General features: G+C 41.1%; 1 protein-coding gene, 1 long non-coding RNA gene and 1 pseudogene across 9 annotated transcripts in view; 2 read left to right on the top strand and 1 right to left on the bottom strand.

Annotated features, from left to right (window-relative positions):
• Window positions 1-23,130, bottom strand: part of CBY2 (chibby family member 2) — an 86,920-nt gene that overhangs the window by 9,220 nt on the left and 54,570 nt on the right. Inside the window, exons 1-3 of one of the 8 annotated variants that reach the window (XM_055244531.2) lie at window positions 3,174-3,375; window positions 2,787-2,867; window positions 2,051-2,131 (exon numbers count right to left, since the gene is read on the bottom strand). In XM_055244531.2, the coding sequence (XP_055100506.1) occupies window positions 2,051-2,131; window positions 2,787-2,867; window positions 3,174-3,248 (237 nt within the window). In that variant the 5' untranslated portion in view covers window positions 3,249-3,375. The other 7 variants (XM_063618853.1, XM_063618851.1, XM_063618850.1 and 4 more) reach the window with 7 other exon arrangements.
• On the top strand, window positions 3,880-7,238 carry LOC129463840 (uncharacterized). Its single transcript, XR_010115950.1, has 2 exons — window positions 3,880-4,613; window positions 4,906-7,238. It is a non-coding gene; the product is annotated as an uncharacterized lncRNA (long non-coding RNA).
• LOC129463839 (aldo-keto reductase family 1 member B1-like) lies at window positions 18,804-19,730 on the top strand (annotated as a pseudogene).

Below are 23,130 nucleotides of genomic sequence, written 5' to 3'. Positions count from 1 at the left end.
AAGGATAATTCACAAGGTAAATGTGACTGATGTTGATAGAATCACAACGTTAACAGCAAAGAGGATAAAGATGATATCATATGTAATATGTTTGCATACTGTTTAACAGACTCTCCTGAAATCTTCCTGGGAATTCAAATTGGCGGGTGCCGTCAGCAGGAATTCACTGCTTCTGAGGAACAAGCCCAAACAAAGGGGAAGGAGAAAAGGCAACTGGGAAGGATGAAGGAGGCACCGGAGGGTGCTATTGGAGCCTCAGTCTGACCTGGTGTAGCTCTTTCATTAATGATCTAGGAGTAAACAATGCCTTAATGAAATTCACAGAGCACATTCATTGGGGAAACACGAAAGTCTGTGAGAACTGAATCATTACATACAAAAGGAACCAGGAGATCAGCTAGCTTGGGCTGGAAATGACATTGATGGCTTGCAAGTTAATGTGCTGGAGGGGAAGAGATCAGAAAACACAAATATTTAACGTGAGGAAGAAAAACGGGAAATCAATGAGTCCTGAAAAGACCTAAGGGTGATAACAAGTAGTGATCACAGGCATTTGCAATGTAATTGAGAAGCTCAAACGCACAGCAAGGCTGGGAGCTGGGAGCCAGAGGCAGTTTCTGGAGACAGAGCTGCTGCCACAAGTCCTTTCTGAAACAAATGGAAAGTGGACTCCGTCCCAGAATAGAGCAGCTTTTGGCAAATACAAAATAAGAAGCCCAGAGATGAGTGGTTAAGATGCGGGGAGAAGACTCCATCTCCAAAAAGCAAGAGAAGAACCACAGAGCTAAGATGCAGCGTGGCCCAGCTTAGTAGCATGTGCCCTAGTATAGCAGAGAACATGGGCACTGATTTGAGTTCAAGCCCCTTCCTCCAGCTCTGCCATTACTAGTGGGGTTCCTGGGGTTGCCAGTTCCTGTACCTGTAAAATCTCTACCTCACACTTGCTTGGCCCCGTGCCCGACACACGATCGCACCAACATTCAGTCAATATTTCTTCCTCTCCTTGCTTCCCAGATCAACCCTGTCCCCTAAGCCATGCGCCATCTCATTTAGGAAGGCAGAGTGAGCACACTGGTCCCTCTCGCAGGCCTGGTGGTATTTTGGTTCAGATCATCCAGTTGTAGACACCCACACCCGTCCCCCAGAGTGCCAGTCTTGAGCATCCTGACAGGTGTCCAAAACCTGGTGCATGGCTTGTGCCCTCTTGGCAGGTGTACGCACGAAGCTGCATCTGCCCATGTGAGGTACACGTGCCCAGACAGGAGATATCCTCTCATTCTTTACCCACTCTGCCCCACAAGACCCCAGCAGCAGCACCAGGTCCTCCAGCACAGGAAGCAGGCAGCCCCAAGACAAGCTTGAGCTGTCTTAAACCACCTTCTCTTCTCCTTGATTGCTGGGCTGTTTCTGGGAGTTGGGGAGGGAAAGTTGCGGTGGGTGTTGATGGAAACATCATTCCAATTTCTCTATCACATGATCGCTACTCTTTCAAATCCTATCCCCTCCTTCACACCCACCCCTAGGTTGGCATCCTCTGCCTGACCAAGTTTCTTAAACACCAACTTTGCCAACATTACTGAGGGTTACTATCAGAGAACATTCAGCCATCTGAGGTACTTTCAAAGCATGTAAAGTTGAGGGGCCCCAGGATTCTGGAAGAAAATATTGGTTTATATGGGCTCTGAGGAATCACAGCAGTAACACACACTCTCGGGGGAGTAGTGGCCAATACAACTCCCTGCGTATTTCAGGTGGAAAGAATCAGGCCCAAAAAGATTCCTACAGCTTGTTATCCTGTTGAATGATCAGGGGGAAGTTATCATATATTCTGGCTAAGATTCATGAGCTAAAAGTAATAGAAAAGTGACTGTTCATTACAAAGTTATAAAGATAATGTGAAAATAAACATCCAGGATGTTTTCTTCTTCCATATTTTTGCCTCCCGCCGAACATACTTGCCTAGATTGTTATAATTATATATGTGGAAGGCCCACCAGTGGTCAATCCTCCTCCTCCTACACATCCCTGGACAGAGCTCTCAGATAGTTACCTCTGCATTGGACTCCTCCATCCTACATTTCAACCCCTCTGGTTGCATGGCCCTGGTCTTCCAAGGAGGCCTTAGGTGACTCTGGAGAAAGCAAAGGCACCCCTTTGTGACATAGCAGCAGTAGAAACAATTCAATCAAGAGGACTCCACTAAGGAAACAGCTGATTGTAGGCAGGAGGAGACCTGAGACTCTCTAGCCTGTGAGGACTTCACCAATTCATTGACCGCAAAAGCATCTATGGCCATGGCCCCTACATCTGTCTTTGGTGCATAGCAGGACTTAATTCTCTTGACAGCTCCAGATAACTCTGTACCCCTTTGTCCACGGATGAGGTTTTCTTCTCATGGATTCATTCTCATGCATTTGATTCCAAGTCCCAGTTCTAATTCTCCCCCAGAAATCCAGAGTGATTGCACAACACTAAGCACCAAAAGATCTCGTTTTGAGAAGGCTGGGTTACTTCAGAGTATCATAGAAACTTGGAATGATAGGACTGGAAGTTCTTACCAGATCATCTGACCCAGCCACCTCATTCGTGGGAAAAAGAACCCAAGGACTAGAGGGGCTATGTGGCCTTCCCCAGCACACCGCCTGCTGGCACCCAACACAAACTAGAATCGGAAGCCCCGACTATCTCTGCTTATTCTACAATCTCTTGCTAGAGTTTTGAAGGAGGAGGTGGGGGGTTATTCTGGCTAACACTGATAGGTTACATCCTTCTGTGATTATCCCTACCTGAGGTAGAACCACATTGATTGGAATTTCTAGGCTTTCAGATCTGGTATCTCTTTTTCTTGTATAATTTGGCCTTGAGTGCTGTGGAAAAGAGAAAAGAAGATTACTGCTTCCCAGCTCAACCTCTGGGCCTCAACTGCTCGCCTAAAACACACAGAACTTTCTACTCATTTATTTCCCTCTTGTCAATTATGTACAATTATGAAAGTCTGAGTCTGAAAGAATGTGTAGATGATATCTGGCATGATGGTTTATCAATCTCTGAACAGATATTAAGCTAGATATTATAGTTGATGTAAAAGGCTTTTGAAAATCTTTGAAGTGGAGATAGCTGTACCTGCTTCCCTGTCTAAGATGATTATTTCTATCTCAAGTAAAAAGCCATACCAATGTGAGTTGCCAGGTATAGGTCCGATGCAGAAGTTGGTCACCAAAACACTCAGAACATTCCAGAGGTGACATCACAAAACAATGTGGTGTCTTTCAGGGCTCATGGTTTCTCTCTGAGCATCACAGGTGGGAATGAGGCATCTGACAGGCAAGAAGAGCTTCTGGGGGCTGTGACTACTTGGCTGGTCAGGGTCAGTGTGACACACACAATAGCCCAAACATTAGCCCCCTGTTGGGTCATTCCAGCTGCCATTCGTATTCTCACTGCCAGGCTAAGTTGAGATCCCTATTCTCTCTCCAGAAGTGGCATCTTCTTGGAGTTGGGTCACTCAAGAAGAAAGAAACACAAACTGAACTCTTCCCACACCAAGGGAGAAAATGTAGTCTGAGGTGTTTTCTGACACTACTCAATTCCTTAATTCTCTGACACCAACTGTGTGCCCTACAATTCAATGTCATCCTGATGCTATCTACCTGGAGTTAGTGTTACAGAGCTGAAGGGGCTCATTGCCCAATGCAATAGAAGCCAATACTAAAACACTAAGTTCTTTAAAAAAGAAAAACATATATTGAAAGTCAACTCCCAAGGAGACAAGAGTCAAGCTCAAATCTGTCTCTCTGTGCCGATATTAAGGTAGTATTTTTATTAGAAAAGTTTCAGGGGGTGGATTCTGAGATTAGTAAGTGATTGGTGGATGGAAACGGGAGGTCTGGAAAGTCCCAAAGAGTAAGAAACCAGTAACTAACAGAAATTTTTGAGTTCAGGATAGCAGATAAGAAAAGAAAAGCTACTGAAACTCCCTCCACTTGTGAGATCAAGAGAAACCTGGCTGAAACTGGTTGGAACCAAGATGGCTAACTGGATCTTGCACAGAATAAGCTTGATGATGTCGTAGCCTGAATTTCCACCACATGTTTCATACTAACTCCCCCTGAATTTGCACATGCAACTCAGGAGTTAACATAAGAAATAACTGTGCATGCCCAAGGACTTTCCAGACCTCCCTTTTCCTTACACCAATCACCTACTAATCTCAGAATCCACCCCCTGAACCTTTTCTAATAAAAATACTGCCTTAATGCCAGCACAGAGAGACAAACTTGAGCTTGACTCCTGTCTCCTTCAGAGGTGACTTTTAATATAAAGCTTTTCTTTTTTTCAAAAACTTGGTGTCAGTATTGGCTTCTAGCGCATTGGGCAGTGAGCCCCTTTTGCTTGATAACAAACTAGAACCCCAGGTGAGACGAACAGCCTGTCCAAGGTACTGTTGCCCCTAGTGATGTGCAGGCCCCCTTCACTGATCCTGAGTGGCCACCTAGACCAGTGTGTCCAGAGGCTCGACTATAGGGTTCCTGCTTCTCCACCATGGCACTTCAGGCTCCCTTGGCACTTTTCTTTTGGGAAAAGAAATTGCTTCTGGATTAGACATCTTTCTGGTGAGTACCTTGTTAATATCCACCTGTACTTTTAATTGTCTTTGAACTCATCATAACGACTGTGGGTTCAAGTCCCACCCTGTGGTTTAGGATTATGGATGAGAGTCCCACCCTTGTCTAGGATTGTGGATTTGAGTCCTACCCAAGGGGGATTCTGGTCAGTTTAGAGTCCCAAATCTGGTGTATGTTCAAGTCCCAAAGAATTAAGGCAATACTAAAAAGCTACAGCCACTGAGATCATCTAGTCTGGTTCTGATTTTTGTTGGTCTGTATGTATTTTTGGTCTGTGTAGCAATATTTGGCTTAACAGAGGTTGAAGACTGTGATGGCTACAGCAGAAGCCTTATGAGATCTCCAGACTCCTGCACACTCAATTAGAACAAAGCAACTCCATAAACTAGAAAACCTGAAGAAAAATGGCACAGGTAAAACATTTTCAGTCAATCCCTCTTTCTTCTTCTGTCCTTGAAGAGTTACCATGTAGTCTTCTAAGTTTTTTGCTTATTTTTTCTTCCTGACTACTTTGAATCTGCTGACTTTTCTGCTGGTGTTGAAATAAAACTTACTGTTCATGGTATTACTAGTTTCAGGTTACTGGCTGAAGAAAAAAAATGAAAGGTCTTTTAAAATCAAAGTGCCATGGAAACTGCTTTGCTCATCAGGGCAAATAAAATTTAGCCATGTGAACAGATTCCAGTTTTATCAGGAAAATAAGTTAGATCCAACTGTCTTGTTTACACATGTACATGCATTATGTTATATGTTGTGTCTATAGGGTACCAAATTAGCTTATAAATAAGAGAGTACTGATAAATAAATAAGCCCAAATGCTTTTCAAGTTCATTTCACTTTAATAATCTTTGGAAAATAAAAATAAATTAAAATTATTGATAAAATAAAAATAGATACGTCTTCAGAGTTGTCGGCATGTATTTTTGCCTGCGTTTACTGGTCAGCTGATATGTGCATCTGCTAGTTATTTTAAGATGTCCAGGTTTGGCAAAAAGTTATGAAATTACAAACCCAGCCAAAACAGAATAATCTTTGTTTATGTGATTCTTTTGATAAATAAGACTAATTTAATATTGTTGGTTTAATGAAAACAATGAAATCCTCTGATTTATCAGCAAAATATCTGTATATTTCACTTTAAAGTTCTTGCTTAGGTGAACACCTGATATTCACAAGCTGTAAAATGGTTAACAAGGAAGTAACTTAAAATGATGACTAGCTTTGTCTAATGACTCTGTTCTCATAACTAATCTAGATAAACTGTTAAAAACAAATAAATTAGATAAATGTAAATGGGATAAATGTCTGTAAATGAAATTCTTGTGTTTTTCAAAATCTTAAAGTTATGATACTTACTATCATACTTTACTTACTGAACAGCTGGGTCACTTCTAATTAAGAAATATATAAGGAAATGTTTCTAAAGATTAAAACATGGTTTTAAAATACATAAAATACTTGTAATATTTTATCTTCAAATACTGATATATTGCAGACAATTCAAGATTTCTTACTTCCTAGGTTCTTCCCTAAAATCCCTAAAATAAGGATTATTAAGAGTTAACATTGTGACATATATGTAATTGAAACTACTAGATACAAGAGAAACAATTCTATTTGCAGAATGTATACGAAAAATAGGATGTGTTTTTGGTAAACACACAAGAAGACAGGAATATGGTTTTCATTTAAGGGCAAGTAATTTTGCCTAGTTTAGAGGTTCTAAAGGATTGTTTTAAATTGAAGGAATAAAAAAAGCATAGATAAAACTAAATAAATATAAAAAGTTGAGAAAGAATGAAAATAAAACAAATTGTAAGAGGTTATAAAAGGTTTACAGAAATCTTACCTTGCAGTCAAAATGAATTGAGAACGAATAGATTTGTTTATAGGGTCTTATTAAAATTAGCTGCAATATTAAAAATGTGCTAATACAAAACTAAAAATTTTGGTTAAAGCAACAAAAGTTTTTGAAGTATTGATTTGCTCTCAATGATATTGCAAGAAATATTGAGTTTAAATTCTAAAATTAAAATGTCAGATTTATATCTCAGAAGTTCAACTTTTCCTGTGCCTTGTTACATATAAGTTGCAGATCACATTCATTATCTTCTGTTTTTTTCCCCTTGAAAAAAAATATATCTTTTTGCTTGGCTGGAATGATAACACTCCTCTTCAACTTGTTCATCAACTCTTACAACTTTTTACCCCAGTCCTAATGCTGTTCTTATGACATAATGCTAAAATATTTATCTTAAAAGTTTAGAAAAGCAGTGTTTTCCTCAAATGTAATATAATTTTATACTCTTGGCTTTATGATATGTCTGAATTATTTCATATAACCAGGAAACCTCCCATGTAACTTTCTGTATTACTTTTGAGGTCTTTTGACTGTCATGCTAGTTAAATGAATAACTGTTATTTTTAAATGACCTGTAGTTCTGTTTTGATCAAATGTTTTGAACCATTTAACATCTTTGGTAGGATTTATTTTGTAAAACTGTATGGGAGACACTATCAAATGCTAAATAATACTAGATCTTCTTTTGGTTATGTTTATGGGTATGCTATTGATATAAATGTTCTAAGAATTACATAAATTTATAAAAATCTCATATGCTATCAGTCATAATTTTGATATGTCAAATATTTTTTAAAGTTATATTTGTATAGATATATAATTAATATAAATATTCTTAAGATTACATTATTATAAAAATCGGCCGGGCGCGGTGGCTCACGCTTGTAATCCCAGCACTTTGGGAGGCCGAGGCGGGCGGATCACGAGGTCAGGAGATCGAGACCACGGTGAAACCCTGTCTCTACTAAAAATATAAAAAAATCAGCCGGGCGTGGTGGCGGGCGCCTGTAGTCCCAGCTACTCGGAGAGGCTGAGGCAGGAGAATGGCGTGAACCTGGGAGGCGGAGCTTGCAGTGAGCCGAGATTGCGCCACTGCACTCCAGCCTGGGCGGCAGAGCGAGACTCCGCCTCAAAAAAAAAAAAAAAAAAAAAAAAAAAAAGATTACATTATTATAAAAATCAGATGGTCCTGATGTTATGCTGTCAATCATGGTTCTGGTTATCTTAAAATGCTACATATAATAGAAATAACTAAATTTTCTTGACAATCGAGAACTTTTATCAGATTTTAACCATGGCTAAGTTTTTGTAATCCACAGTTATTGTTTTGAATTCTTCTCTAAAAAGCTTTCCAATCAGCCAAAACCCAAACTACATTTCATGGAAAGGACTCTGACAAGTACTCTTAAATACAGATTTCTGATAACTTTGGAGATAATGCCATCAGACTAGGAAGTCTTCCAGGACTCTGATTAAAAAGTTGCATGAGAATTGCTAACCCAACATCAAGCTGAACAAGAATTAGTTACATGGGACTGAACTGATAGAGGACTAAAAAGATCATTTATGACCTTTTTATTTGAAACATTGATGATCTCTTTATGTTTTGTTTTCCTGAGTCAAGAAAACATTTTCCTTTTGAACCATGTTTAACTTACAACACATTAGATAAAATATACTTTTGTGAACAAAAATTTGAGGCATTTACCTTTCTCTCTGATTTCTCCAGAACTTGGAAGCTGTTTGTGAGTATTCTCAATTTGTGGCAATATATTATTTGCATTAGTTTTCAATAAAAATTTATTTTCTTTTGTAATAGAACACAATTGGAGATACTGGTTATTTCGCTAAGGCTTTGACTGGAATGACATGTTTTTAGGTATGAACGGAATGGAGGTTAACTTTAAAGCACCAATAAAAAATGACCCTTAAAAAGACTGGCCTGGTAGCTTGTCTATAAGGTTCCTTTACAAAGTTTCTGTCCTTGCAGTAAGTAAAGAATGTCACTTTCTGACAGGTCCAGCAACCTATTTTGGGACCCTGAGAAGAGAGGAATAATACATCCATTCATGCAGGTATTACAGGCACAATCTGATGGCAAATCTTTGGCTTGACTGATCTCAAGGCTTTTAAAAGTCAGAGATTCCTTATTTTAAAAGGTCCAGCAAAGCCTATTTAAAAACAAAAGCCTATATGGTGAATCATTATTCCTGCTGTACTTTATGCAAATAATCAGGCCAGGTATAATAAGACTATAACTTATTTTATATACAAATTGGTCCTACAATGATTTGTCTTTGGTAAAAATGGGGGACTGGAGAGAGAGAAATTATGTTCAAAAGATAACTATATATAACACACCTGTCTCTGACCAGTAGGCCAAAGCCTTAACTTTCATAATTTGTCAGGGACCCCATGTGCACCTCCTGGATATACTTTTTTTTTTCAATGTGTCGACCACCCATGGGCTTATGAATGTGCTGACAGCTGGTGCATGAGAGGTATTTGTCTATTAGGTTATCTAACTACTTCCTTTACTATTTATATTGCCAGTGTTACTCAAGACAGGACTATTTCCTTAAAATTATTTTCCAGGACTAGACAAACCCTACCTGCAAACCAAGGAGATGGATTCTGGCTTATGTTTGGCAGGACTCTCTTGCCATGGTGGGGAGTAGACAATCGTGAACATATGATTAGAAATCTGTCAATCACTCTAGGTAACTTAGCAAATGAAGCAGTTGAAGCCACAGCCAACCAACAAAAATCTTTAGGCTCTTCAGCCAGGATCATAATGGATAACAGAATAACCTTAGACTACACATTGTCAGAGCAGGGAGAAGTTTGGATAGTAGCTAACATATCATGTTGTATTTACATGAACACATCTCCTGAAGTTGAAATACATGTAGAAAAATAAGATAGCAAGTTGACTGATTACAACACATTTCTAGAGAAGAACCAGGTGCCAACTGGTTCTTAGGTTTAGTTTCCTGGATCTCACGCTGAATCCAATATATGCTCTAGGGTTATACTAAAAATGGGACTTTCTCTATTTCTAATACTTATTGTTGGATATCTGGTAATCAAATTCTGTCTCCAATGCTATGAGATGGGCGGATCATGAGGTCAGGAGATCGAGACCATCCTGGCTAACATGGTGAAAACCCATCTCTACTAAAAATACAAAAAATTAGCCGGGCGTGGTGGCAGGCGCCTGTAGTCCCAGCTACTCAGGAGGCTGAGGCAGGAGAATGTCGTGAATCTGGAAGGCGGAGCTTGCAGTGAGCCCCGATGGTGCCACTGCACTCCAGCCTGGGCGACAGAAAAAAAAAAAAAAGAAACCAATGCACTAGTAATACAAAATGTTAATATTAAACCAGATATTAGAGAACATCTTCAACCTAATGCAAAACAATTTCATTTCTGAGGCCCAGACTTGTATCCCTAGTCAGCAGGAAGAAGTTAGAGTAGTTGTCACCCCTCATCCCTCACAACTGAGGAATTTACATAGAACAGGGGGAATTAAAACCATGCCCCAAAGAGTTAAAGAAATCAGTGGTTAAATTCTTGGACTTACAGGATAACAGATAAGAAAATAGCTTGCTGAAAAGCTGAAACTGAAGCTGTGCCCCAAAAAATAAGAAACCGGTAACTAACAGAAATTCTTGAGTTTGCCAGATAACAGATAAGAAAAGAAACAAGCTGCTGAAACTCTTTCCGTTTGTGAGATCAAGAAAAACCTGGCTGAAATTGGTTGGAACCAAGATGGCTAACTGGAGTTTGCACAGAATAAGCTTGCTGATGTCACAGCCCAAATTTCCACCACATGTTTTGTACTAACTCCCCCTGAATTTGCACATGCAACTCAGGAGTTAACATGAAGAAATAACTGTGCATGCCCAAGGGCTTTCCAGACCTCCCCTTTCCTTGCACCAATCACCTACTAATCTCAGAATTCACCCCTTGAACTTTTTCTAATAAAAATACTGCCTTAATGACAGCACAGAGAGATTCCTTGACTCAAATGAAAAATATCTTTGGTAATGTAATTAATCATCTCCTTGGTTTTACCATAAGTGGATTTTCTTCATTAAAACTGGCTTGTAATGTGGGTGTGGGACTGCGAGCAGGAAGGGATAGTGTCTCTGGAACTGCTGACCCTGGTCTATCTCTTGGAGTTCACTTTCAACATAAAGCGTTTCTTTTGTCAAAAGCCCAGTGTCATAGTATTGGCTTCTAGCGCATCAGGCATCAAGCCCCTTTTGCTCAATAACATTAGCATCAGATCCCATAAGTTAGGGGCTCAGTCCCACAATCCCACCTCACTTCAGATGCCAATCACAAATCTGAGCCTCCTGTACTTCTGATTGATCAGCTATACACATCAGGGGTTTCCACAATTCCCTCCTTGGGTCCAGTAATTTGCTAGAATAGCTCACAGAACTCAGGAAAAATATTTTACATTATTACAGTTTTACTATAAAGGATACAACTCAGAAACGGCTGAATAGGAGAGATGCATAGGACAAGATATTGAGGATGGGGAGGCATGGAGCTTCCATACCTCTCTGGGCATGCACCCTCCCAGCATCTCAAAGTGTTCATCAATCCAGAAGCTCTTTGAGCCCCATTGTTTAAAGGGTTTTTGTGGAGTTTTCATTACATAAATATGGTTAATTTAATCATTGACCATTGATAACTGAACTCAGTCTCCAGCCTGTCTCCCTTTCCCAGAGGTGGAGGGTCTGAAAGTTCCAACTCTCTAATCTAATTCTACGTGGGTTCCTCTGGCAACCACACTCCAACCTCCAACAGTCATCTCAGTAGCTTAAACTCAGGTGTGTTCCAAAGGGCCCGTTATGAATAAAGAAAGATAGTCCCATCACTCAGGAAATTTCAAGGATTTTAGGAGCTCTCTTTCAGGAACCAGGGACAAAGGCCAAATATATATTTTTATTATACCAATGTAGAAACTGCATCAAGACCACAAGGCTCAGCTCCTCTGGTCTCAATTCTATCAGATTATTCACCTCTTGAGACTCTTAATGGCAGCCTTTTTGTGTATCTGAAGACTTTTATGAGCCAGACAGCCCCAGTTCCACATGACTATGCTTTTGTGATGGGAAGGGAATGGTAGACCAGGGTCAGCAGATCCACAGACACTATAACTGCCCACTTGCATCTCCCACACCCACATTACAAGCAAGCTTTGCTTGAAGAAAATCCAATATACAAAAATTCAAAGATATATTTATGGAAAAACCAAAAAGGTGATTAGTTACATTACCAAAGGTTTCTTCATTTTACAAAGAAACTTCTCCAAGGGTTCATTTTTTTTTAATTTTTAAATCGTGGTTACAAATATATAACATTAAATTTATCATTTAAACATTTTCAAATGTACCAGTAGTGGTGAGTATAGTCGCATTGTTGTGCAACTCATCTCTAGAACTTTTTCATCTTTCAAAACTGAAACTCTATGCACATTAAATACTAATTCCCCCTTTCCACTCCCCTCAGCCCTTGGCAACCACGCTTCTGCTTTCTGTTTCTATGATTTTGACTACTTTAGATATCGCATATGAGTAGAATCAATATATTTGTCCTTTTGTGACTAGCTTATTTCATTTAGCATAATGGCATCAAGGTTCATCTACGTTTTAACCCATGACAGAACTTCCTTCTTATTAAAGGATGAATAATATTTTATTATATATATACTACATTTTATTTATTCATTCATTGGTTGATTAATATTTGGGTTGTTTCCAGCTCTTGGCTATTGTAAGTAGTGCTACACAATGAACATGGGTATGCAAATAATACCTTCGAGATCTTGCTTTGAATTCTTTAGGATATGTACCCAAAAGTGGGATAGCTGGATCGTGGTAATACCATTTTACATTTTCTGAGGCAACCCCACACTGTTTTCCAGATCAGCTGCACGATTTTACATTCCCTCCAACAGAAGGATTTCAATTTCTCTGCATGCTCACCAGTATTTGTTTTCTATTTTTCCAAAGGATTATTTGGTCAAGCATGGTGGCTCACGCCTGTAATCCCAGCACTTTGTGAGGCCGAGGCAGGTGGATCAGTTGAGGTCAGGAGTTTGAGACCAGGCTGGCCAACATAGTGAAACCCCATCTCTAATAAAAATATAAAATTAGCCAGGTGTGGTGGTGCACACTTGTAACCCTAGCTATTCGGGAGGCTGAGCCAGAAGAATCACTTCAACCTGGGAAGCAGAGGTTGCAGTGAGCCGAGATCATGCCACTGCCCTCCAGCCTAGGCAACAGAGTGAGACTCTGTGTCAAAAAAAAAAAAAAAAAAAAAAAAGTTTTTTATAAAAGCGGTTAAGTCCCATACTGCCTGAAAACAGAATTCCATTTTCCTTTACACACACACCTCATAGAAGCACCTGCACATCCACCAAGTTGTGGAAGAGGAGCTATGAACAGCACAAGGGAAATGTGGATGTCACCAAAGCAGGGAGGCCTAAAAGGAGCTGTACAAGCTTGCCGCCCGCTGGGGCTGAGCAAGGGAGACTCAACAGAGAGGGACGCAGCTATATTCATTTCCGAGGGCTTCGGTAACAAAGGACTATGAACTTTTTGACTTAAGCAACAGAAATGTATTATCTCACAGTTCTGGAGGCCAGAAATCCAAAACCAAGGTGCTGGCAGAGCCACGCTCCCTCTGACATCAGAGGGGAGGGTCCTTCCCTGCCTCTCTCCCAGCTTCTGGTGGTCATCAGCAATCCTATTCTCTGACTTATGCTGCAGCGCTTCAATCTCTGCCTCTCTTATCCAATAGTATTCTCCCCTAGTGTGTCTGTATCTGGTATCCTCTTCTTATAAGGACACCAGTCATATTGGATTGAGGGCCACTAGACTGTAGTTGGACCTCATCTTAACTAGTTACATCTGAAATGATCCTATTTCCAAATTAGGTCTCCTGGTAGGACTTCAAAGCATCTTTTTGGGGAGACATAATTCAACCCATAATAGAAGCTAACATTAACTCAAAGCATAGTGAGCACTGGTCCTGTGCTACTTTACATGGTTGTTTCACTTAAATCTGAGTTACTGACACGTATGCAGGCCCCCCCACTCTTGGGATATAGCCCTACCCTTGGGGTCCCTAAACCCATCACCCTGGCCTATCCCCAGCAGGTTCAGTTGAGCCACTTCCTCCCATAGGAGAGGTCTCCAGTGCACAAGCTCTACTCTGGAAGGATCCACATCAACAAAGAAATCTGCTAGTATGCCTGGTATGCCTGCATTACTACTACATGTTATATCATTCATATTTATTATTATTTCTGCTATGTTGTTTTGCCTACTCTTAGTCCCTCTGCCTCTCCACACTTGTGTTTGTCTGGCGGCTAGTTCCAGTGTAGTAAAAACCCAACCCTGGCCCTGTTCTGAAGGCTGTATCTGAAGGAAGATACATCCCACCCCATTTAAGTCCCTCTGTGGTTTTCTAGCATGACCCCAAAGTTATATCCATGATATCAGGGGAAGCTGGTGGCACAGTCCACTCCTAGAAAGGAAGTCTTGCTAGTAGATGACCATGAAAACTGGTCTGGACCCACGGTGCAAATTATTTTTTTCCAACTGCCTCCCCAATCGGTCCCACAGAGTCCTCCTTGGTGGGGCATCCAGGAGGCCCTTCTCTTTGTGATCTCCCTTCCTCCTCCCTTCTGCCACAGTCCTTTGCTTTTTTCTCTCTAGAGGCCTGGCTCCAGGTAGAGGGGCAGCCCAGATCCTTCTGGGTCTCACAGTGGAACATGGTCAGCACCACTGTATCTCTGGCTGATAGTGATGGCTCTCACAGCATGACAGAGACTCACCGTCTGATCTGATTAAAGACCCTTTCCACCCCATTCTGCAAGGAGAGTGCTAAAGGAAATAAAGAAGGCCCAGATGGACACACAAATTGTCCTGAAACATTGGTATAAAAAGAGCTCCTTTTACTGAACCCAAAGGAAGGGTACTGATACGAAAAAAATGAGGCTGTGAAAAAAACTATGCAGCCATTAAAAAGAATGAGATCATGTCCTTTGCAGGGACCTGAAAGAAGCTGGAAGTTGTTATCCTCAGCAAACTAACACAGGAACAGAAAACCAAACACCACATGTTCTCACTTATAAGTGGAAGCTGAATGATGAGAACACATGGACACTGGCAGGGGAACAACACACATTGGGGCCTGTCAGGGTAGGGGGGAATCGGGCTGGGGAAAGCACCAGGAAGAATAGTTCATGGATGCTGGGCTTAATTCCTGGGTGATGGGTTGATCTGTGCAGCAAACCATGTAACAAATCTGCACATCCTGCACATATACTTCAGAACTTAAAATAAAAGTTGAAGAAAAAAAAATAAATGAGGCTACAGAGAACAAGGTCATGGCCATTGTACATCAGCAGACCCATGTGCAAAGCCGGAAGCCAAGAAACAGTTACTTATTTTATGTCTTCATCATCTCAGCTGCTATATCAAAATGTCACAGACTGGGTGGCTTAAACTACAGAAATGTATTTCTCACAGCTCCGGGGACTGGGAAGTCCAAGATCAAGATGTCAGCACTTCTGGGCTTACTTCCTAACTTGCAGATGATGGCTTCTCACTGTGTCTCTCATGGTGGGGAGACAGAGTTCTGGTTTCTCTTCCACTTCTTATAAAGACACTAATCCCATGATGAGGGCCCCTCACGACCTCATCTAAAACCTAATCACCTCCTAAAGACTCCACCTTCACATTTATCACATTGAGAGTTAGAGCTCAACATATAAATTTTAGAAGGACACAAACATTCAGTCCATAGTAGTTTATGACTTGAGCAAGTCACCCCACCTGTCAAAAGCTCAGTTTCCTCCTCTCCAAAGTGGAGAAATTATATCTAAGTTGACATAACATTCTAAAGAAGCTGACAGTAACCTCTCAATAAATGCTCATTGTTTTGACTCCCTCGTACAAAATTACTTTTGACTCAAAATCTCTTGCAGCTGACACACAGTTGGTGCTTCTGTTAAAAAGGCTTGAAACTACAGCTTCTATAAGGGCTTGTTTGTTTGCTTGCTTGATTTATTTCCTTTTTGTTTTCAAAGGGAGGAGCATCTTAAACTGGGCCAATCTGGTCCCAACCTCAGCAGTTGCCCATTAGCTGGGTTTCTTCCTCCTCTGTAGGGCACGCATCTGTAACTGAGTACTGAGAAGCTTCCTTGAGATCATGCCCAAAATGCCTGTTATTACCGAGATTAACACCATCATCAATCAACCACGTTCTGTGAGCATCTGCAATTGGGTGCTACACAGAGCAGGGAGGTAGACATGCCTCACAGGTTTGTCATCTGAACAGACAGATAGAACAGAGATAAAGGAAAGGGCAAGCCTGCATCGAGGCTCTCCAGGCTTCTCCCGCCCACAACTGTCTGATGATGAATCACAAGGGGAAATTCAACAAGCAGGAGGGCCCATTCCAGAGTGCAGGGCTCCCTGCCCTTCCCTAGAAAAATTACAGAAACTGTAGCTTTTGGTGCAGGAGTCAGAGGTGGATACGGGCTCTATGTTCTGGCTCTTCTCTCATTTGTGGAAAAGGGGATGGGAAGATGGGTGGGTGTGGCAAATTGACAGGATGCCTGTCATCTCCAAATTGCAGGATGCAATTGAAAACATAGGTCATTTTTGCTACCTAGGGCAGAGGGTAGCTCTACTCTGGAGCCGGAAGGGCAGCCCAAGTACAGCAAGGTCTCTTGGGCCAAGCTGCTCTTAGGACTGGCTGATAGCTCTTGCCTTCTGAGGAAGCAAGAGTCAGCAAAGGGCAAGAGAGGATGCTGGTGAGTCTATCAAGCAACAAATAAAGACCAGCTGTTGGAAGAGTCTGAGAGTGGAAGGAAGCAGAAAAATAGAATGGCAGCTCTCAGGAGCGTGGTCAAGGTGAGCGGTTGTTATAAGATAGAAGAGTCACTCACATTTGCAGGAATATCAGAAGAAACAATGGACGTGGAAGGTGCCAGAAAGTAGGGCAGTTGGCACTCCCAAATTCCAGAGGTAATCAGGAGAATAAATCTTGGTGAAGAATAAATCTCTTGGTGAAGTCAGGAAAGACCTTACGAAACTTTTCCTTCTGAATCCAGGAGCCGCTGTAAATTGCCCTAAAGCTCTGACATTCTCCCAATATTAGGTAATTTGTTTGCTTGATCCAAGAATGAGGCTCTATCAAAAGACAGCCCATGAAAAAGACATTCAGTCTCTAAAAAATGGTCTTTTATTTTGAGAAAAGACAAAAGAAGTGACTAGGGGCGTCTCTGCCCCCCTCCACTAGCCCCTCCACACTCCCCCATCCTGAGATGATAACTGGCCTTGAGTCCCCAGCAGGGCAGGAGCCATGGAAGTGAATTGGACACTTCCAAATTAAGAGGCAGGTGGGTCTCCACTTCATTTCGACCAATAGCAGCAAACTTGAAGGCTTTGTTTATTAGGACAACTCTAATCATGATTTATGCACATCTGTGTATTTCAATTTAACCGAAATTAAAAATTACCAGATTAGTTAAGTGTGTAATCCTGTAAATTAATTGTCAATTAGTTGCTCCTAATGATAATGAAATGCTTACCAAATAGCGTATGATCTCTGAATAGTGCCAAATAAATTGATTAAAACATTTCTTCAAGAACTAACAAGGGTCCCATTTGCTCAGTTTCCTTGATAAGTTATAGTATGGTCAGGACTTTGAAAAATGGGTCTGAGATTGGACTTGCATTACACTAAGGAAGGACAAACTTTCCAGGTGACCAGGTCAGAGGAGTGTGCACCTCCACACCTGGACCCCATTGCAGAGGTAGTTGAAAAGACACAGAATCTAAGTCAAGATGCCTATGCTGGAATCCTATTGCCAACCCCAGCTAGCTGTGTGACCTCTACTAAGCCTCAGTTTCTTGGTGATTAAATGGGTGTGATAGTTTTTCCAATTTTAGGTTGTGGTGAGGACTAAATTAAATAAGACAGGAAATGAAGGACTTTAGAGCTGTGGCAGGAAGGCTTCACCCACAAGGTAGTCAATATATATTGATTGATTGAAAACTTTAGGTGAACTCTATCATTATTACTTTTTTTCTTCTTTTTTGAGATGGAATCTCACTCTATTTCTCAGGCTGGAGTGCAGTGGCACGATCTCAGCTCACTGCAACCTCCACTTGCCAGGTTTAAGAAATTCTCATGCCTCAGCCTCCCAAGTAGCTGGGACCACAGGCACGTGCCACCATGCCCAGATAATTTTTTGTATTTTAGTAGAGACGGGGTTTCACTGTGTTGCTCAGGCTGGTCTATGAACTCCTGAGCTCAGGCAATCTATCCACCTCGGCCTCCCAATGTGTGGGATTACAGGTGTGAGCCACCGCGCCCGGCCTGAACTGTATCATTATTAATAAGCGCCTGAGCATTGTCTCTGAGCAAGGCACTATGCTTGGGGGTGGAGATAAAGAAGGAAAGGGAGGAAAAGGAAGTAGCAGAGGAGAGAAGAAATCAGATACCATCCCTTGCACACAAAAGGACTGTAATCTAATTAGACAACAAAAGTTAGGGGAAACAGGTATCATGATAACAGTAGCCAATATTTCTTGAGTGCTTTTTCCTATGTGTCAGGCACTAGCATAAGCTCTTTACGCATTAAACTCCTCACAATCCTAAAAGAGAGTACTATTACTTTTGGCCCTATTTTACAGATAGAAACTGAGGCACCAAGTTAAGTAACTTGCCTAAGGTCACTCATTAAGTGCCAGAGCTAGGATATGAGCCTCAACTCTGCACCCTTAATATTGCCTGTTGTATGGAGGGGAAGGGGGAATCAGAAGTCCTGGATTTGAATCATTCATACTATCTATGCAGCCCTAGGGAAATCACTTTACCCCTCAGACTCAGAGACTCCTCATCTGTAAAGCGAGTTCACGTTCTCCACAGCACAGTTTATGGTAATCATGAAATAAGTTGAGTGAGAGTACTTTGCATTATGGCTGGCATGTGTTGTGCACGTAATAAAGTTTAGATGCATCTGAATCTGCCTTGCCATTTATACCAGAGCTTCTGCCAGCTAAAAATGCCCCGAGCTCTCTGGGTAAAACCTGGACACTGAATGTGCTTCAGACCCTCTCTGCAATGGATCGACTCGGAGTATTTCAAACACGGCATCAGGGAATTACATATGAGCAAAGGTAGTCTACAATCAGTGGGCTATAAAATCTTTTCATAATACATTTTACGGTTGAAACATTTTGGGCATGGTTCCAGGCGGGGGTCTGGGAAGCTCAGCAGCCATGGCCAGCCACCTCAAGCTCAACAACACAGCCAAAATGCCCATCCTGAGGCTGGGCACCTGGAAGTCCCCTCCAGGCCAGGTCGCCGAGGCTATGAAAGTGGCAATTGACATTGGGTACCACCACACTGACTGCACCTACACCAGAACAAGCATGAGGTGCAAGTGGCCCAGGAGAAGCTCAGGGAGCAGGTGGTGAAGCGTGAGGACCTCCTCATCGTCACAAGCTGTGGTGCACATACCAGGAGAAGGGGCTGGTGAAAGGAGTCTCCCAGAAGATATTCTGCAACCTAAAGCTGGACTACATGGCCTTGTATCTTATTCACTGGCCAACTGGCTTTAAGCCTGGGAAGGAATTTTTCCCATTGGATGAATCAGGCAACATGGTTCCCAGTGACACTGACATGTGGACACATGGGCAGCCATGGAAGAGCTGGCGAAAGCTATTGGCACCTCCACCTTCAACCATCTGCAGGTCGAGAGGATCTTAAACAAGCCTGGCTCAAAGTGTAAGCTGGCAGTTAACCAGATTCAGTGTCACCCGTACCTAACTCAGGAGAAGTTTATCCAGTACTTCTGGTCCAAAGGTATCACAGTGACTGCCTGTAGCTGCCTTGGCTCTCCTGACAAGCCCTGGGCCAAACCCAAGGACCCTTCCCTACTGGAAGATCCCAGGATCGAAGCAATCACAGCCAACCAGAATAAAACTACAGCCCAGATTCTGATCCGGTTCCCCATGCAGAGGAGCTTGGTGGTGATTCCCTAGTCTGTGACACCAAAACGCATTGCTGGGAACTTCAAGGTCTTTGACTTTGAACTGGGCAGCCAGGATATGACCACCTTACTCAACTACAGCAGAAACTGGAGGGTCTGTGCCTTGGTGAGCTGAGCATCCCACAAGGATTACCTCTTCCCTAAAGAGTTTTGAGGCTGTGGATGCTTGTTTGTCCACAAGTGACCTACACCTGTTTTCCCTGCCTCATCTTTTCTTGCAAATATATATGGCCTGTGTCACTCAGAGGTGGAACAGCAACCTGGAGACAGACCATTGAGCGCTTTCCTAGCTTGACGTTGGGTTTGGAGAGCAGTACTCACAGAGTACAACTCTCTTCCAGTTTTCTTTGCCCTTATTTTTGCCCAGCTGGGGAAAGTACAACTTGAATACCCTTTTCTGACCAAGGAAAAGCAAAATGTACAAAGTCAAAATAGTGCCACTAATAGTTGAGTTTTGATGCTTGGAACTGTAATCCTTTCAGCAAGACTTCTCTTTGCCTCAAATAAAAATGCTTTTGTGGAAAAAAAAAAAAAACCACAACATTTTGAGCACAGATTCCTACAGGTATATATATATCTATATATATCTATATATAGATATATATATATATATTTTTTTTTTTTTTGAGACAGAGTCTTGCTCTGTCACCCAGGCTAGAGTGCAGTGGCACGATCTCTGCTCACTGCAAGCCCCGCCTCCCGGGTTCATGCCATTCTCCTGCCTCAGCCTCCCGAGTAGCTGGGACTACAGGCTCCCACCACCACACCCAGCTAATTTTTTGTATTTTTTAGTAGAGACGGGGTTTCACTGTGTTAGCCAGGATGGTCTCGATCTCCTGACCTCGTGATCCACCTGCCTTGGCCTCCCAAAGTGCTGGAATTACAGGCGTGAGCCACCGCGCCCAGCCAGTATATTTCTTAATTTAAAATTTGGATGTTTTTCCTATTAATATTATCATAGTTATACACATTATAAAGCATGCTCAAAAATAAAATTTTAACAGGATAAACAAAGATGAAATAACAGTTTTAGATTGTTATCTTATTCATTAATACAAAAATCTTTTGTTTTCACAAAAATTAATTGTCAGTAGTAACATTTGTAATGAACACAGTGTAATTAACTGTGGTTATCTCTTAAAATCTTAATTTAACCCAGTGAACCAAAAGTCAGCTTCTAAGTTCAATTTCCCTGGATTTTTTGATTTAATGGCTGTCTGTTATCACTGAAAAGTGTACCTCACAGAGATCTGTAGATTTAAAAGGAAAAGTACATTACTGACTGCAATTTCTAAGTCACAATACTCAATATAAAGTCCCATCCTCAAGCAATGCAAAGGTTTTTGCTGAAATTTCCACACTAAATTTCTATCTTTCCTCTTGTCAATGGTTATTCTTCAATACTCATTGATTGAGATGTTGAAGACATTCTGGAATTAGACAGTGGTGGTGGTGAATAGACTAAAAACCACTAAGTTGTACAGTTTAAAAGGGGGGATACTTTTAATTTTTATTTTTATTTCAATAGTTTTTGGGGTACAAGTGGTGTTTGGTTACACGGATAAGTTCTTTAGTGGTGATTTCTTTGATTTTGGTGCACCCATCACCCAAGGAGTGAACCCAATATGTAGTCTTTTATCCCTCACTCTCCTCCCAGCCTTCCCCTGTGAGTTTCCAAAGTCCATTATGTCATTCTTATGCCTTTGCATCCTCACTTATAAGTGAGAACATACAATATTTGGTTTTCCCTTCCTGAGTTACTTCACTTAGAATAATGGCAGAATAATGGCCTCCAACTCCATCCAAGTTGCTACAGAAGACATTATTTCATTCCTTGGTATGGCTGAGTAGTATTCCATGGTGTATATATACCACATTTTCTTCATCCGCTTGGTTGATGGGCACTTAGGTTGGTTTCCTATCTTTGCAATTGCAAACTCTACTGCTATAAACATGCGTGTGCATGTGTCAAAAAGGGGATTTTATGATATGCAAATTATCTCCATTTTTTAAATAATCATCAGAAGATTTTTGACAAATGGGTCAAAACCCAGTGAAACTGTTTTTTTAGAAGATTTTAAAACAGATTAGAAATTTATCTTTCCAACTTTCTTCACTATAAAGATATGAAAATTTTTATAGGTTAACTTCTTATATCATTTGGGCAATAAATGCATAGAATGGTGGAAATGTTTCTAAGCATCCATTTTCAAAACATTCTTGTTATTAAATAAGTTTCTTCCAAAAAAACCCTAACTCCCTCACTCATTGTTAAAACACCATCTTTACTAGGAAAGAAAAAAAGTAATGTGCCTTATTTTTCTCTTCAAAGTGGCTCCTAAATAAGAGACTGTTAACAGCCACTTGGCACCATAAGAAAAGGTCAGCAAATTTAGAACACTTGTCTTTTTGTAAAAACAGATGACTGCAAACAAGAGGTCTTCATGATCATTCTTTATCTTGGTGCAAATTATTTCAAAGATCCTCTCATTTTACGTGCCTCTCTCACTGGTTTTGTTGTTGTTATTGTTGCTGTTGCTTGGGACTGGGTCTCACTCTGTCACCCAGGCTGGAGTGCAATGGCACAATCATGATTCACTGCAGCCTCGACTTACTGGACTCAAGTGATCTTCCCGCCGCAGCCCCCAAGGTAGCTGGGACTACAGCTGTGAACCACCACTTCCAGTTAATTTATTTAATTTATTTAATTTATTTATTTATTGGTGAGGAATAATATATTTATTCGATGGAATGAGTAAAGTAAAAAATATTTGATATCCTTTCAGTCCTACCTGTTTTTAAAGTATTTTTTGCATAATAACAGCGTATCTATTGTGAATTTAAGTAGAGATGAGATTTTGCTGTGTTGCCCAGGCTGGTCTCGAACTGCTGAGCTCAAGCGATCCTCTGCCCTGGCCTCCCAAAGTGCTGGGATTACCGGCATGAGCCATCATATCCAGCCAGCTCTCTCATTTTTTAAAATGAGATTAATTGCATCTGTGATCTCCTGTAACTCATTCTGCACTTCTGACTTCAACTGCTCTGCAACAATAGTTTGCCTGTGAGTTACTACCCAGTGAATCAATTTCCCAAGTGATGCTCTCCATACTCCTATCCAGCATCCTCTTTTAATTCCAGTGAAAGCTACCACTCCATCAAATGTCATTTTAAACAATTGTTCCATGAGAACATTGTTTCTTGTAGAGAAGTTATTTACAATTGAGAACTCATCTTTTCTGGCATATTTTCTATAACTGGTTCACCAAATAACAGCACTTGTTATGTTTTATTATCTAAGCAGAAGCTACATTTGTACTTCATCCAGCTGTAAAGCAAGCACTACTTGATTTGTTTCCATATTTGTTTCTTTAAAGTTTTCTCTGCATCCATCAGCAATATTTGCTGGCTAAAGGTATTTTCATTCAATCATTCAAAAAGGATATTTTGAGTATTTTGTATGAGCTAGTCACTGTTAACAGGTGCTGAGGAAGTAATGAACAAAATTAAGTTTTCATGGAGCTATGTTCCTATGAGGGACAACAGACAATGAGCAA

The sequence above is a fragment of the Symphalangus syndactylus genome, chromosome 15, assembly GCF_028878055.3.
Source record: "Symphalangus syndactylus isolate Jambi chromosome 15, NHGRI_mSymSyn1-v2.1_pri, whole genome shotgun sequence".
NCBI lineage: Eukaryota > Metazoa > Chordata > Mammalia > Primates > Hylobatidae > Symphalangus > Symphalangus syndactylus.
This window is presented reverse-complemented; position numbering and strand designations above follow the sequence as displayed.